Raw genomic sequence first — 17,789 nt, 5'->3', positions numbered from 1 at the left:
TCCCTCAAGTTGGAGCCATTTTGGAGCCTAAGGAACCTTGAAAGCTTGCCTGTGTGAGGCCCGACAAAATATCTGCGATGCTCATTTCCCTATGTGCTCTTTCTTCCACAGCCAAACGAGAAGAAGGAAATACAGACTTGGCCGGGGAAATATCCCTCTCCCCCCCCTCCTCTCCACTACACTCCGCCGGCAACCGACTTGGAAGAAAGGGACTCTATGACCTTGGAAAATGAAGCTGTTACCATGGGAACTGTTAATCCTTCTGTCACTCAAAGAGTGCCTGGCTGGTAAGATGTCTCTCACGCTGCCTTCGATGTCACACCTGATCTGCATACATACGACTTTGGGGAGTGTTTGCCTCTTTTCTTCTGATTCTTCACTGAGTAATCGTGTCATACGGTATCTCTCCCATCCGGGGACCCGCCATTCTAACATCAAACTAAACAAAACATATTTTCCGGGGACTTTGACATAAAAAAAAACTTTCACAACTTTATGTCAAACTACTGTTAAAGTTCTAAGACAAGGGAAGCATGTCTATCACCTTCACAAAGGGATATTAAAAAGTGCTTTGGAGAAATAAAGTCGCAGTCAAAACAGCAGTGTGATATGGTTTTAAATGGGTAAGACATTAAGGTGAGGGAGATCCATACTGAAGGAACAGGGATGAAAGGCATTTTGGCCCTGAGTAATTTCTAAAGAAGAAGCGTGAGCTTGAAATCAATTCCATGATGGATTGGAGGCCCCTATAGAGCGCCCAGGTGTGATGTGCTCATCGGCTCCCGCTGAGAAGATTATTCAACCTAAACCTTAGCTGTTGGAAATAAATGAAGGGCATATGTAACCCTTGTTGGGACATTATTTGTTTGCTGTTTTATAGGTCCCTTCTCAGCAATATAAGCAAACATATAATGTCTTCATTTGTGAGTAGCTTGATTATTTATTTTTTAGTCTATCTTTACAGGAGCAAAAGTACACAGCAACATTTTAAACTGCAATCATCAAAAAGAGAGTAAATTCATGTCTTCCCTTAAATAGCAACTGAACCCAGCCTTCTTTCTTTCACCAGCCCCTCAGCGTGGCAAAACTGCAAGGTTTTTGATCAGTATCGTTTTAATGTCAACAACAGGGCGGCTTATTATTGCATCCTCAACTATTTTCAGTCAACATCACTCACCGATAAAAAATGGCTGGTTACTCTTGGATTTAGTTTACTCCTCCTTGTCCTTGATTGCCTTTTTGTTTCGTCAAGCAATTCTCAGTGGAGGCAACCGCTATGAAAATGTAAGCAGAATTCATTCCCAACTATAATTACTTTAAGTGCAACGTAAATTGTATGGTAATCTGGTCCCCCCCAAAACGCTGGGTAGCCCAAAAAAGCGAATAAAGAAAACAAAGAAAAATAAATAAACGAAAACGATAAGAGTTCTGCATCCGCGGTGTGGATTGCTCACCTCACTGGTCCTATTGTTGTTTTGTTCATTGCAACCTGTTTCAGCTCCTAGACCACAGAGACAGATATAACGTTGACAAGTCCAGCTTGACAGATATATTCTCCAAACCCAAGAGCCATCCCGTTTACAAGCCATCAGACAGATGTATTTAAATTTATACAGTCTTTGGAGCAAGGGTCCATTGTGCTGTTATTTATGCTTCTATCTTCATTGATTTAGCATTTTGTCTGCAGTCAGCAGTTTGTGGCGGTGCTACGGGGCGGGCGTGCCTGGTACAGTGTACATATGGCGGTGTGTAAAGGCATCACATCAAAGTGGAGAACTGAAGAACCATGCCGGCTGAGCCTGACAGTTAGCGGTGGAAGTACACATCTACATCTCTCTGTCTATTATTGATGCGTGTACAGCCCATAGAAAATCCTATTACTGAATTTCGGCTCTCTGTGTTTGTGAAAGTGTGTATGTGTCCATGTGTTTGTTTGTGTGTGTTTGTGTGTATGTGTGTGTGTGTGTGTGTGTGTGTGTTTGTGTGTGTGTGTGTGTTTGTGTGTGTTGGTGGGTGTGTCTGCCTTCGTATAATTTGATGCATGCTTGTGAGTAAGTGTGTGTGTGTTTGTGTTTGTATGTGTGTGTTTGTGATGGGGTTTGTGTTGGGTGTGTTCCTGAAACACCGGGGATAGGGTCACTTTTGTGTGTGTGTGTGTTTGTGGGTGTGTCTGCTTTTGTATAATTTGATGCATACTTGTGAGTAAATGTGTTTGTGTGTGTGTGTGTGTGTGTGTGTGTTTGTGTGTGTGTCTGTGTGTGCCTGCATACAACTGGATTCATGTCTGAGTGAGTGAGGGGCTGTTTATATATGGATTCATGTCTGAGTGAGTGAGGGGCTGTTTGTATATGCCTGTGTGTGCATGCATTTGTTTGCTTGCGTGTGTGTGTGTGTGTGTGTGTGTGTGTGTGTGTGTGTGTGTGTGTGTGTGTGTGTGTGTGTGTGTGTGTGTGCGTGTGTGTGTGTGTGTGTGTGCATGCGTGCTTGTGTGATGGGATGTGTGTTGGGTGTGTTCCTGAAACACAGGGACTAGGGTCACTTTTCAACAACCGGACTCTGAAAGGTTAATTAATTCGTTGAATTTAAAGGACACCACAACCGTTTAGAGACAGGAGCGGCTCAATTTAGGAACTGAGAGCCCTGCCCTGTGGCCATGATGTCTCCCTGCAACTCATTAGAACAATGATGATGACCACGATGAGAAAGATAATGACATGGGGAGGAGGCCACACACTTGCTATAGAAGTGTCTCATCTCTTCAAAAAGTGCAAAAAAGAAGACAAATCACATAGACTGGAGAGACAGTGGTGTACTTACGAGAGAGCCACTGACCATGCAGCCGCCCGCAATGCACTGACTGATCTTCTGTAATGCAGAAGCACACATCTTCAAATAAGTGTGTGTGTGTGTGTGTGTGTGTGTGTGTGTGTGTGTGTGTGTGTGTGTGTGTGTGTCTGTGTGTGTTTCTGCGGAATGCGTACCGGTGTGTGTTTATTTGTGTGTGTGCATGCGTGAACATATTAGTATTTGTGTGTCTGTGTGGAATGCGTGTGTCTGTGTGTGTTTGGGTGCCTGTGCTCATCGGCATCAATGGAAGATATGATAGATTTGACAGAGTAATTAGCGAAACACTGGCTAATTACTCCAGCGTATTGATACTTCTGAGGTTGTGCACCAAACCGACCAGCCTACCGATCAATCCCCCGGCGCCAGACCCACCCACCAGAGGATGAAAAGGGCCCAAGGGAGGGCAAGGATAAGAAAAACAAACCGGTGCCTAGAAAGTCCCACTATTGATCCCTGATCGATTATTTCCTATGTCTGGTTGCTGTTCTATGTTTTGTTCTATGAGATGTTCTATGCAAGGGATGTGGTGAGTGTGCGTTTGAGTAATTGCAGGCATCATGTTAATACATCGCAGATTAATTAGGCGATTAAAAACCGTGTTGAAAGGGCTGTTGGTAAGATTCAAGAGCTATTATTTGAGTGTAATTTGTTAGAAATGGACTAGCCATCTGACAGCTCTTAATGAGTGAAATCCACTGTTAGAATAACTGTTTGGAGTTGACTGGGCCTCCCTCTGTGTGAAGCAATTTGACTTATTTCTTACTAATCAGGGCATCTTTACCAGGATTGGTTAGGGGAATACATCTTGCCTGTCAATTGCAAGTGTGTGATGCAGCACTTCACAATGGCGGAGAAATGTATGAATGGATGGCATGAACAGAGAGCGGGAGATTTGTTTTGGTTGTTTACTTTCAAAGTCTGTTTGCTCTCACTCTCTCTCTTGCATTCCAGGCATCCTCAACACTGAACCATCACATAAACTTCACAAACAAGTGTAGAACATACAGCTCATGTTCACATGTGTGTGTATACATTAGGATAAAGCAAAAATAAGTTCTGCAATAAGAGAATGAAATGAGAATAGATATGCATGGCGCATGGTGTGTTGATGGTTGTGTTGCTGTCATCAGGGTCTGTGGCGTGGCATCGCGCCCCCTCCACTGCTGGGGCCTCCCACGCCGAGAGCCCCCACCATGGCCCCGTGTTCACCCAGGAGCCCAGTGACAGTGTGCTGCCCCTGGGCGCCCATGATAACCAGGCCTTCATCAACTGCAAGGCCAAGGGGAATCCTCCACCACGCTACCAGTCAGTGTTTACTATCTTTAACTGATTGACAGTTTATGGCTCAGCACTGTGTGCACTATACTTTTGTTGTCACTCGCCTCTTCTTGCCTGCATTCCTGTATTTCTCTCTTTCTCTCGCCTTCACTGTCTTTCTATCTATCGCTATTCTTACTCTCTTGCTCTCTCACTTGCCTTAACTTTCACGCATCTCTCTCTCCCTCTCTCTATATTGCTGTCTCTGGCTTTCACTCCCCTGGCTCTCTCTGGCTTTCGCTTCTATTGGCTTTCTCTCGTCTTCACTCTCTCTATCTCTCTTGGTCGCTCTCTGTTCCTTCCCTTCTGTTCTTCTGTCCGTGTCTCGCTCCTTTGTCTCAGATCGACAGATAAAATATGAATATTCAAAGGTGACTTTCATCTGAAACACACACATACACACATATACCCACAGACACCTACACACAAACACATACACACACACAAAAAAGCAAAGTGGATGCTTGTCCATCCACTGTGTGTAACCAGACAGGTGTGCCCTGTATTGATAGACGCTCTGTTACTGCACTATTCCCACTATCTCTTTTCCCTGTCTTCTCCTGGTGGCATATTTAGGACATTTTAAAGGAATAAGTTCTCCCTTCTTTCTTCTCCTATCCAGACAATTCTCCCTGGCCCCATGAAAACATACTGCTTTCTTCATGTGGTTGTGTGCGAGTGCACGTTTGTCTCTCGTGTCTATATTTGTATGTCTCTGTGTGTGTTAGTTTGTCGCTGTCTGTATGTGTGTGTGTGTGCGTCTGTGTCTCTGTTTCTTTGTGTGTGTGTGTGTGTGGGGGGGGGGGGGGGGGGGGGCGGGGGTCTGGTGTTAATACGTGGGCATGCATGCCTGCGTGTTTAAAGAGTTCTACAAGTTTTCTGGGACGACCCCGCTTTCATCACATTTCCCATTTGATTGCAATTCCTTCATCAGCCCCCTCAGTTAAATGTCCCCTGTTTGCGTCTTCAACTGCTAATCCCGGGCTTCTAAATCTGACCAGTCGTACCCCGGGAGAAACATCAGACATGTCTAGGATATAATAGCCTGTCGCTTGCAGAAATCCCAGTCACAGAGAGACAACGGAAGTCTAGCTGGCTCTAAAAGGCAAAATAATAACAATGAGGACCCGTTATGGTCGTAATGGGAGGGCCCATTAGAAAACAAACAACCTTCTTCTTCAATCCCTGCGTGACGGAAAATGTACCCATTAAATGACCCACACAAATAATCAACACCATTACCCCCACCCAGCCCCAACATCATCATTACCCCTCTGTCCTCAGGTGGAGGGTGGACGGAAGGGAGGTCAACCCCACCCTGGACCCCAGCTACAGCCTCGTCGAGGGGAACTTGTTGATCAGAGACCCCCTAGCCACGCAGCACGGGGGGGTGTACCAGTGTATCGCCACCAACGCCATAGGGACCGTCGTCAGCAAGGAGGCCAAGATCAAGTTTGCATGTGAGTCAGTGACTTGTTTTGGTGGATCACTATGGCTGTGGTGACGCCTTATTCCCTGGCTGGGACCCAATTCCTCAAACAAGCTGGAAGTGTCAAGAGAGAGGGAGGGCTTTTTGAGTATTGTCTCAAAACTCCATAGTTGTAATTTTAGTCATCGTTGTTGTTGTGGTAGTTGTTGTTCTTTCCCTCGTCATGCTGGCGTGTGTATTTGTGCTTCAGCGGGGACCATTTGCTGACATACATAGCTTGCAGGGAGTAAGAGATCGGCTGACGAATGCTATTCATGCATCGTGTTTTACCATTCATTTACCTTCTGGGATTAATAAATGAAACATATTGACAACACATTCATCTTTTCTATCTTTTAGAGTACATTTTTGTCACTTCTTCCATTGGTTGGCGTACCTATGTCATAATGCACCATGATATCCACTGGCGATATATCTCCATTTCATACTGTGTGTCATGTTTTTTCCATCGTAAAGGAATGGTGCTAATCTGGGGGCTGATGGTTATGGGCAGCCATGAGTTGGGTTCAATTTGTGTGGTTACTGGAGTGTGTCTGTGTGTGTGTATGTATGTGTTTGTGTGTGTGTTTGTGTGTGTGTGTGTGTGTGTGTGTGTGTTTGATTTTGTGTTTTAAGCATGTATGTCTGGGTGTATTTTTTGTGTGTGTGTGTGTGTGTGTGTGTGTGTGTGTGTGTGTGTGTGTGTGTGTGTGTGTGTGTGTGTGTGTGTATATGTGGGCGTGCAAATGCAGAGCCGGGATTAATAGCGTGTGAAAAGTAATTTCAATCTCCCTAAATCTGATTTGTTACCCTGGCTTGCCATGTCTAGTGAAGTGTCCAGTTGCGAGTTGGAGAGAAGCCATTGTTTGGGTGGTACACATTCTCTCCATCTTACTATCGCAGCAGTATCAATAATGCAGTACAGGTGGAATTCATTAACGGATGTTTTTTCCAATTCGTCTCTTAATTAGATTTCCCCCTCCCCTTGTCCCCCCTCTGTCTCTTGAGCCGAGTTCCACTTCATCATGACTGATATTTGCTCCAGCTCTCCTGGGATGCGCTTGGTATTTTCAGGTGCTCCGGGTTTGGTATTTAGACCAATCCTTGCACGCAGCAACATTTAATGAAAGTTTTTTTTCTTTTTGTCAACCAACCTCCTCCTCCAGTATCTCAGAGGGATTAATTCTGCGGTGATATTAGTGAAGATGCTAGCGCTTGACATCCAGGCACATGCACAGACTGGAATACACTCCTGGGAGGTAAAGGAGAAAATAACGTTCCCTTGCCTCAGATTTTCACAGGAACCTAAAAAGAACTGTCAGAGCCTCAGAAACTTTTCTTCTGTTATTATTATTTTGGTTTGCATGTACAGGATAGTCTAGTCTAGTGGAGCAGGGGATTGTAGTGGTTGTGTATTTTGACTCCCACAACAGAATGTTTCTGGGTTTGGAACCCCAACATCTGCTGTTTAGGCATCCACGGAGAGGGGGTACCGAAACCCCTATCCCTGCCTCTTAACCATACGCATTTTGAATAATTCACTGTGATGGCTTTGGATTAAAGCACCTGCTAAATTACTTAATATTAGGAAACTGTTGGTGTGTGTGTGTGTGTGTTTCTCTCTCCACAGTTCTACAGAACTTCAGCCGGAAGTTGAGGAACACGGTGTCGGTGCGAGAGGGCCAGGCGGTGGTTCTGCTGTGTGGTCCGCCCCCCCACAGCGGAGGTACTGGAGCACCTTATGTTCTCTCTAACCACCACCTCCCTTCTCTGTCTCTCTCTCTCTCTCTCTCTCTCTTTGTATCATTGTCTTCACCGGATGCATACACATTCCTTGCGCCAGCAGTCTCAATTGTTTCCTCCCCTGCTACTTTCGCTATCTCCTCCTAACACCAGTGTGTGTCTGTGTGTATGTGTGTTTGTGTGTCTGTGTGTGTGCGTGTGCGGGCACCGTCTTCTTTTCATGGCTAACCCCCTCTTTCTATTGTGACGCCCTTGTTTCAAACACGCATCCTCTTGCCCTCCATTTTCTAGGCTTTCTCCTTGTCTGTCTGACAGAGGGCCTTTTTTCTCTTCTTTTCTTTTGGATCATGGCTGGCGGATCAGCCAATGTTCAAATGTGTGTGGATATAGTAATATATATACCTCCAAAACCTCAATAAACAGCCCTATCGTTAATAGCTAGTTTATACTGCCCCTAACTTTGAGCTCAGCTTTTTATTTTATTTCCCACGTATATTTTTTTAATGATTCCCTTTTCTTCTTCATGTATCCCCCCCCCCAAAGCCAATATGATCTGTGACCAAACCGTCCTCTATAAAGTCTTTGGCATTACGCTGTGCTCCTCCTCCCTAACAGTCATGTCTGCCGGTGTTGGCCAGGTTATCTGTAGGTAATAATAAAAAAGAAGGAAGAAATGAAGGAAGGAGGAAAAAAGGAAAGGTGGGTTCTGGATCCGGGGAGAATTTATCCGGCGGCCCAGCTGTGAGCCGGCCCGCGTGTCTGTGTGCTGCTGATTAGCAGACCCTCAAAGTGGCTGTGCACTCCTGTGGCCGCCCGGTGCCCACTGGCGCAATTTCACGCCAGTGCGCCAGTTTTTCAATTTTTTCTATCCGCTCTCTTCCTTCCTCGCTCCTCCCTTCCAACCAGAAACACACGTATCCCCCGCAAGGCTCTCCAGCGAGACATTATGGCAATTTACTCCCCCCCCCCCCCCCAACACCCCGTTCTCACCACTACCTCTCTCGTCACCTCCCCCACTTCACGAACCCCCCCAATTACAAAAGAAAAAGGTATTTTTTTCAGAATCGTCATCCTTTTCTCACGGTCTGAGGCCCATAATGACGCTATTGTGCTGTTTTATTTTGAGACTTGAACAACAAAGCAGCCCAAAAAATTTGTAAAACGCAGGAACGTCTTTCCTCTGACCAATCAAGAGTTGGACTGGGTCGGCGGAGGACCTGAGATTATGTGAAGGGGCGCTGGGTGCCTGGACCCCAGGGGCCTCTGAGACCGCTGGCTCCTGAGTGGAGTCCCGCCTGGGTCTCTGTAATCATGAAAGGTCTGTTTGTGGGCCGTCTGTAACCGCACAACTTCTCTCTCTTGCTCTCTCTTCTTTTCTTTCGCTTTATCTCCCTTTTTCTCTCTCTCTTCTCTCTCTCTCTCACTCTTTGTCGCTCTCTCCCGCTGTCTCTCTCTCTATCTCTATCTCCATCTCTCTCTCTGTCTCTCAGTCTCTTTCTCTCTCTGTCTCTCTCTCTCGCTGTCACTTTCTCGCGGTCTCTCTCTCTCTCTCTCTCACGCTGTTTCTCTCTCACTCTGTCTGTCTTTCTCTCTCTCTCTCTGTCTCTCTCGCTCCCTCTCTCTCTCTCCCCATAATAATTTTAATTCACTTGAAGTCTATGGTTGAGAGCTTTAAGTTTTATGAGCCGCCTTAGCCTGTCATGGGGGACAGGAGTGGGGGAGAAAGTGGGGGGAGGGGGGGCTCTGCTACTGCCGCATGTCATGTGTTTCTGACATGGGATGGCCGCTGTAATAGCCCAGGTCCCCCACCTCCCTCTCTCCCAGCCTCCCGCCCTCCCCCTTTCCTTCTGCTTAAACTACCTTGCCAAGCCACTTTAACGAGCACATCACTCTCTGTCTTCCTCCCTCACTCTCTCTCTCTCTCTCTCTCTCTCTCTCTCTCTCTCTGTCTTTGCCTCCTTCTCTCTGTCTCTTATTTTCCTTCCCTGGATGCCCCTCTATCTATCTGCCTTCCTCTCGCTCTATTTATCTTTCTGTCTTATTCTCTATCTCTCTCTGTCTTTCTCTTTCCCTCTCTCGCTCTCCATTTCTTTCCCTCTTTCTCTCTCTCCGCTCTCTTTCTCTTCATTCATCCATCTGTTTGAACCTCTCTGTCTCTCACCATCTCTCTCTATATCTCCCTTCTAATCTCTCTAGCTATCTCTGTCTTCCACCTTTTTACCCCTTTCCTTTTCTATCTATTTATCGCTCTGTCTCAACCGTTTTATCTCTGTATTTCTCCCTCCATCTATCCATCTCTCCCTGCCTTACTCTTTATCTTTCTCCTATTTCTCTTCCTCTCGTCATCCCACTCCCTCTCTCTCTCTTTCTCTCTCTCTCGCTTTCTTTATCGTTCTCTCACTCCCACTGCCTTACACTCTTTCTTGCTTTGTGTGCATGTGCACATCTGTGTGTGTGTAAGTCTGTGTGTGTATGTGTGTGTGAGAGGATGGGGCAAGACGCTTGTGTGTCATAAGAGCTGTCACTTGATTGTCTACCCAAAGCCTGCAATTCCCCAACACACACGCACATGCAAAAGCATTATAATAAGATGGCAGGGGTAACGTCAAGCCATTCTGTCCCATTAACCCCTACCACACGTGTCCCGTCCAGACAGCTCCTCTTACTAAATTGGACCGCGCCCCATGCTAGACTGACAGAGGCATCGGTGACACACTCATCTGTACACCTTCCAAATCCCCCCGCCCCCCATCCCTTCCCTCCCCTTTTCATTCCTAACCTCCCTTCCTCTACTTTGTACATACCATTAAATCTCTGCCTGTATAGGTAGCCTGACATCAGCCAAGAAATGTAATCCTGGCCCGACCCTTCTATTTATACCTGGATATATTTCTGGGCCTGCTTCTTCCCTGTCGTCATTGTGCGGTCTGGTAGATTTTTTGGAATGCCATTGAAAATAATATCTTCTTTTATTACCCTTTGTCGATATTCTGTTCCCTGTGGCCATGTCTGGTCTATAGTATTACATCACCGCCATACCTTTTCCTTTAATATGTATATTCTCTTTATTTTCACCGAGATCAAATATTCCTGGGTGTTGAATTGGCCGTCTGGTCTATAATGTGACTATTACTGCCTCTTGTAATACGTATCTAAAGATACCATATTCTGGGTTGTTCAATGGGCCGTTCTTTAATATGTATTCATATATATTTTACCGAGATCAAAAAGAAAAAAGTTTCTTGTGTTACTTTTATCCCCATTATTTTATTTAAATATATATATATCAATAAAATAGAATAATAAATATATATACACACACACTGTCAGATCTCTAGCCATTTAAAGAGATCTGACAGTTTTCAATGGGCTGTCTGGGTAGCAGCAATGCTATTACCGCCACGCCTTTTTCTTAAATTTATTTCAACATATTTTCACAGAGGTCATCCAAGGGTTTACAATTAGTTTTGAACATTAACATATATTGTGGCAACCCGTTTCCCCGATTGTCAGACACCCGGCAGGAATCACACAGAAATCAAGGGTTAAAGCCGCAGTCTGCGTTTATTTCACGAGAATAATTAATAGTCTGTATACTCGTGCTAGGGTCTCCGTGAGCCTCTAGATCGCCGGCGTGGTGCGGACTCCCTCCGTGTCGCTTCGCCCTTCTCCCGGTCTAGCGAGCACTCCCGCCGTGTCACTTGCCCGGCGCTGTGCGGAATCCCTCCGCGTCCCTTGCCGTTCGCCCGGTCTGGTGCTTACTCCCTCCGTGTCACTCTCCCGTTGGTGCGGACTCCCGCCGTGTCTCTCTCCCTGTGGTGCGGACTCCCGCCGTGTCACTCTCTCTTGGTGCGGACTCTCTCCGTGGCACTTCCTGGTTCGCCCGGTCTGGTGCGCCTTTTAAGCCCGGCTCCTGGTCCTTTCCCTTCCTCCGGCCAGGTGTCTCCGATTGCGCTGATTGGGGGGAGAGACGTGGTGCTCTCTGTCGCCGGCTGGAGGGTGGCGACGGCAAACCCCCGTCTACTGCGTGTCCTCGGACCCGCCCGGTCCGAGGTCCGGCGGCGGGATGCCACACTCCCCCACCGCTTGCTCAGGCCCCTGGTCGTCGGTGAACCCGCTCAGGCAGGCATCCCGGCGTGACAGGGCGTCGGCGTTCCTGGCTCCGGCCATCCGCTTCAGGGGGGCGTGGTTGGTGACCAGGATGACCTCCCTCCCTAGGAGATAGTACCTGATGTTTCGGAGGGCCCGGAACCACCGCGTCACTCGTGCGTTGGTGTCCCTGGCTCCGGCCATCCGTTTCAGGGGGGCGTGGTCAGTGACCAGGATGACCTCCCTCCGCCCTCCACCGGCTCTGGGCTTGATAGGCACACTCGTGGCCCACTGTGATTTGCTGCAGCGGCTTGGCGGTCGACGCCTTCTTGGAGCCGGGGTCCTTGGTCACCTCCTCCATCAGGTCGTCGTCGTCATCGTCGTCGTGGCCCGTGGGTCCAGAGGGGACCCGGTGGTCGTCCGAGCTCTTGTCGGGATCTGGAAGCTTCACAGGTTTACCTGTCTCCGGGAGGTCGTCCCCATCCACGTCCAGCGCGATGGCGGCTTCATTGGGGATCGACACGGGCAGGTGGTCGTCCTCAGCTTCTTTAGCGGAGTCCCTTGCTCCGACTGACGTCTCTGCCGCTTCCGTCTCTGCCTCTGCCTCCGGCTCGGTGTTGACGTCGGCCTCTGGCTCGGCCTCGAGCTCTGGCTCCGAGTCGGCCTTGAGCAGCGCCACGGCCCCTGGTTCCGGTGAGGCCGCGGGCTCAGCCACCTCTGTTCGCCCTCCGGGGGGCGACGGAGGCCTGGTGGCCCCGTGGCCCTGTTGAGCTCCCCTCACCCCTCTGCGGGGTGGTTCTCTCCGGCTCCGGAGTTCACGCGCCGGGTCCTGTAGCCGGTGGAAGATCGGGCAGTCCTTTCCGATTAGCAGCGGCACCGGTAGGTGGGGTACGATCCCTGCCCGCGTCGTGAATACCCCGTGCGGGGTCCGGATGACGACGTGGCAGGTCTCGAACGTCCGACTGTCCCCGTGTGTGCAGGTCACCTCTATGGGCGCGCCCTCCTTCCCGCCCGCCAAGTCGGGGCGGAGGAGAGTGACCACGCTGCCGGTATCCACGAGGGCCTGCGTGTCCTGGTTCATTACCCGCGCCGGTATGGTCGGGCTTCCCGTTTTCCCCTGTGCCCAGCAGGTCGCTCGCATGCATGGCTGCGTCTGCTGCCGGCGTGGCTCGTCTCGCGGCCCCGCCTCCCACGGCCTCATCTCCCGCGGCCTCGTCTCGGGCCGCGTCGTCTCTGGCGGCGTCGTCTCCGGCGGCGTCGTCTCCGGCTGCAACGGGGCGGCGGTCGCGGCGGCGGTCGCGGCGGCGGTCGCGGCGGCGGTCGCGGCGGCGGTCGCGGCGGCGGTCGCGGCGGCGGTTGCGGCAGCGGTCGCGGCGCTTAGTTCGGTGAGCCGTAGTACGACCTCGTAGAGCAGGGCCAGACTCTCCGTGGTCTCCCACTGCTGCTGCTGGGCGGGCGTCGCCGCGGTCCCATCCGGGTTCTGCATGCCGGCTGAAGGGGGCTCCCTCACAGAACCGGCCCGTAGCGCGGTCGAGTTGCCCGCATTCTCCACCATATGTGGCAACCCGTTTCCCCGATTGTCAGATACCCGATATATTTTACCGAGATCAAAAAGAAAAAAGTTTCTTGTGTTACTTTTATCCCCATTATTTTATTTAAATATATATATATCAATAAAATAGAATAATAAATATATATACACACACACTGTCAGATCTCTAGCCATTTAAAGAGATCTGACAGTTTTCAATGGGCTGTCTGGGTAGCAGCAATGCTATTACCGCCACGCCTTTTTCTTAAATTTATTTCAACATATTTTCACAGAGGTCATCCAAGGGTTTACAATTAGTTTTGAACATTAACATATATTGTGGCAACCCGTTTCCCCGATTGTCAGACACCCGGCAGGAATCACACAGAAATCAAGGGTTAAAGCCGCAGTCGGCGTTTATTTCACGAGAATAATTAATAGTCTGTATACTCGTGCTAGGGTCTCCGTGAGCCTCTAGATCGCCGGCGTGGTGCGGACTCCCTCCGTGTCGCTTCGCCCTTCTCCCGGTCTAGCGAGCACTCCCGCCGTGTCACTTGCCCGGCGCTGTGCGGAATCCCTCCGCGTCCCTTGCCGTTCGCCCGGTCTGGTGCTTACTCCCTCCGTGTCACTCTCCCGTTGGTGCGGACTCCCGCCGTGTCTCTCTCCCTGTGGTGCGGACTCCCGCCGTGTCACTCTCTCCGTGGTGCGGACTCTCTCCGTGGCACTTCCTGGTTCGCCCGGTCTGGTGCGCCTTTTAAGCCCGGCTCCTGGTCCTTTCCCTTCCTCCGGCCAGGTGTCTCCGATTGCGCTGATTGGGGGGAGAGACGTGGTGCTCTCTGTCGCCGGCTGGAGGGTGGCGACGGTAAACCCCCGTCTACTGCTCGTCCTCGGACCCGCCCGGTCCGAGGTCCGGCGGCGGGATGCCACACTCCCCCACCGCTTGCTCAGGCCCCTGGTCGTCGGTGAACCCGCTCAGGCAGGCATCCCGGCGTGACAGGGTGTCGGCGTTCCTGGCTCCGGCCATCCGCTTCAGGGGGGCGTGGTTGGTGACCAGGATGACCTCCCTCCCTAGGAGATAGTACCTGATGTTTCGGAGGGCCCGGAACCACCGCGTCACTCGTGCGTTGGTGTCCCTGGCTCCGGCCATCCGTTTCAGGGGGGCGTGGTCAGTGACCAGGATGACCTCCCTCCGCCCTCCACCGGCTCTGGGCTTGATAGGCACACTCGTGGTCCACTGTGATTTGCTGCAGCGGCTTGGCGGTCGACGCCTTCTTGGAGCCGGGGTCCTTGGTCACCTCCTCCATCAGGTCGTCGTCGTCATCGTCGTCGTGGCCCGTGGGTCCAGAGGGGACCCGGTGGTCGTCCGAGCTCTTGTCGGGATCTGGAAGCTTCACAGGTTTACCTGTCTCCGGGAGGTCGTCCCCATCCACGTCCAGCGCGATGGCGGCTTCATTGGGGATCGACACGGGCAGGTGGTCGTCCTCAGCTTCTTTAGCGGAGTCCCTTGCTCCGACTGACGTCTCTGCCGCTTCCGTCTCTGCCTCTGCCTCCGGCTCGGTGTTGACGTCGGCCTCTGGCTCGGCCTCGAGCTCTGGCTCCGAGTCGGCCTCGAGCAGCGCCACGGCCCCTGGTTCCGGTGAGGCCGCGGGCTCAGCCACCTCTGTTCGCCCTCCGGGGGGCGACGGAGGCCTGGTGGCCCCGTGGGCCTGTTGAGCTCCCCTCACCCCTCTGCGGGGTGGTTCTCTCCGGCTCCGGAGTTCACGCGCCGGGTCCTGTAGCCGGTGGAAGATCGGGCAGTCCTTTCCGATTAGCAGCGGCACCGGTAGGTGGGGTACGATCCCTGCCCGCGTCGTGAATACCCCGTGCGGGGTCCGGATGACGACGTGGCAGGTCTCGAACGTCCGGGTGTCCCCGTGTGTGCAGGTCACCTCTATGGGCGCGCCCTCCTTCCCGCCCGCCAAGTCGGGGCGGAGGAGAGTGACCACGCTGCCGGTATCCACGAGGGCCTGCGTGTCCTGGTTCATTACCCGCGCCGGTATGGTCGGGCTTCCCGTTTTCCCCTGTGCCCAGCAGGTCGCTCGCATGCATGGCTGCGTCTGCTGCCGGCATGGCTCGTCTCGCGGCCCCGCCTCCCACGGCCTCATCTCCCGCGGCCTCGTCTCGGGCCGCGTCGTCTCTGGCGGCGTCGTCTCCGGCGGAGTCGTCTCCGGCTGAAACGGGGCGGCGGTCGCGGCGGCGGTCGCGGCGGCGGTTGCGGCGGCGGTCGCGGCGCTTAGTTCGGTGAGCCGTAGTACGACCTCGTAGAGCAGGGCCAGACTCTCCGTGGTCTCCCACTGCTGCTGCTGGGCGGGCGTCGCCGCGGTCTCATCCGGGTTCTGTATGCCGGCTGAAGGGGGCTCCCTCACAGAACCGGCCCGTAGCGCGGTCGAGTTGCCCGCATTCTCCACCATATGTGGCAACCCGTTTCCCCGATTGTCAGATACCCGATATATTTTACCGAGATCAAAAAGAAAAAAGTTTCTTGTGTTACTTTTATCCCCATTATTTTATTTAAATATATATATATCAATAAAATAGAATAATAAATATATATACACACACACTGTCAGATCTCTAGCCATTTAAAGAGATCTGACAGTTTTCAATGGGCTGTCTGGGTAGCAGCAATGCTATTACCGCCACGCCTTTTTCTTAAATTTATTTCAACATATTTTCACAGAGGTCATCCAAGGGTTTACAATTAGTTTTGAACATTAACATATATTGTGGCAACCCGTTTCCCCGATTGTCAGACACCCGGCAGGAATCACACAGAAATCAAGGGTTAAAGCCGCAGTCGGCGTTTATTTCACGAGAATAATTAATAGTCTGTATACTCGTGCTAGGGTCTCCGTGAGCCTCTAGATCGCCGGCGTGGTGCGGACTCCCTCCATGTCGCTTCGCCCTTCTCCCGGTCTAGCGAGCACTCCCGCCGTGTCACTTGCCCGGCGCTGTGCGGAATCCCTCCGCGTCCCTTGCCGTTCGCCCGGTCTGGTGCTTACTCCCTCCGTGTCACTCTCCCGTTGGTGCGGACTCCCGCCGTGTCTCTCTCCCTGTGGTGCGGACTCCCGCCGTGTCACTCTCTCTTGGTGCGGACTCTCTCCGTGGCACTTCCTGGTTCGCCCGGTCTGGTGCGCCTTTTAAGCCCGGCTCCTGGTCCTTTCCCTTCCTCCGGCCAGGTGTCTCCGATTGCGCTGATTGGGGGGAGAGACGTGGTGCTCTCTGTCGCCGGCTGGAGGGTGGCGACGGTAAACCCCCGTCTACTGCTCGTCCTCGGACCCGCCCGGTCCGAGGTCCGGCGGCGGGATGCCACAATATCCATTTTATTTTGCAGAGATCAAACACTCTTTTCTTTAGCATGAGCTCTAAAACAACAATTATCTATCATCAATAACTGCTGTTCCTCCGTGTGTGTATGTTTTCACAGAGATCAAGTATTCGTGGGTGTTCAACGGGCAGCCCCGGTTCCTACTGCAGGACAGCCGGCGCTTCGTGTCCCAGCGCACAGGGAATCTGTACATCGCCATGGTGGAGGCGTCAGATGTGGGCAACTACACCTGCGTTGTGAGGAACACCATGAACAACGCCACGGCCTTCAGCTCCCCCACGCCTGTTGTGCTGCGCACAGATGGTGAGCGCACACACACACACGCAGGCATGAACAAGTACACACATACATCCCCATGAACAGACACACACATATATGTATATACACACACATACACACACACACACACACACACACACACGAGGGGCCGCCTGGGACAGAATTCATACTTGGTCTTACACACACTATTATAATCTCGCATATACAACACTATACTCATACACACACTATTATACTCCTTTTACATGTTTGTATGAGAATGTGTAGTCGTGTATGTGAGAGAATATAGAAGTGTATGTGAGAGAGTATAGTTGTGTGTGAGAGAGAGTATAGTAGTGTATGTGAGAGAGTATAGTTGTTTATGAAAGAGAATGTAGAAGTGTGTGTGAGAGAGAGAATAGCAGTGTGTGTGAGAGAGTATAGTTATTTATGCAAGATAATATAGTAGTGTCTGTGAGAGAGTATAGTTGTTTATGTAAGAGAATAAAGTAGTGTGTGTGAGAGAGAATCGTAGTGTGTGTGAGAGAGTTGGTAGCTTCTGGCGCTCAAAATACTGCCCTGTCATTTCACTCTGGAATTTCCAGCAATTCTGTATGCTATACACTCTCATACATACATGTAAAAGGTGTATAATAGTGTGTCTGTATGAGTATAGTGGTGTATATGCGAGATTATAAAAGTGTGTGTAAGACTAAGTATGAATTCTGTCTCAGGCGGCCCCTCATTCTCTCTCTGTGCACAAGCATGTATTCACAAGTACAACGCAACTCAACCCATCCGTTCACACACACACACACACATACACACATACACACACACACACACACACACAACAGCCAGGCCCTGCAGCATCCTGCTCTTATGGCAGTGAAGCAAGCTGCTGTGTTGGATGGGAGGGGCGGGGAGATCCGTCATTGTTGGAGCATGAAGCTGTATTTACTGGTTTTATTGCTTTTGTTTTGGCTTATGTGCTTACAGAGGAGGTTTTCATTGTGTGCTTTTACAACTGGCCCACTGAACAGAGCTGTGTATAGGAGAACACTCCCTGTCTGCATGAGGGCACACATTTACATATGCTAGTCTGTTGCCTGCTCACTCACAGGGAAGCATGAGCATGTGCACGTACATACATACACACACAAACACAC

General features: G+C 50.7%; 1 protein-coding gene across 1 annotated transcript in view; it reads left to right on the top strand.

Annotated features, from left to right (window-relative positions):
- Positions 1–229: 229 nt before the first annotated feature.
- cntn6 (contactin 6) overlaps positions 230–17,789 on the top strand; it is a gene marked incomplete at both ends in the record, with an annotated part of 34,933 nt that continues 17,373 nt past the window's right edge. Inside the window, 5 exons of the mRNA XM_079747457.1 lie at positions 230–287; positions 3,978–4,152; positions 5,449–5,624; positions 7,263–7,358; positions 16,462–16,665. Coding sequence (XP_079603583.1) covers positions 230–287; positions 3,978–4,152; positions 5,449–5,624; positions 7,263–7,358; positions 16,462–16,665 — 709 coding nt within the window. The remainder of the gene's footprint in view (positions 288–3,977; positions 4,153–5,448; positions 5,625–7,262; positions 7,359–16,461; positions 16,666–17,789) is intronic.

The sequence above is a fragment of the Pollachius pollachius genome, assembly GCF_949987615.1.
Source record: "Pollachius pollachius genome assembly, chromosome: 12".
NCBI classification, from domain to species: domain Eukaryota; kingdom Metazoa; phylum Chordata; class Actinopteri; order Gadiformes; family Gadidae; genus Pollachius; species Pollachius pollachius.
This window is presented reverse-complemented; position numbering and strand designations above follow the sequence as displayed.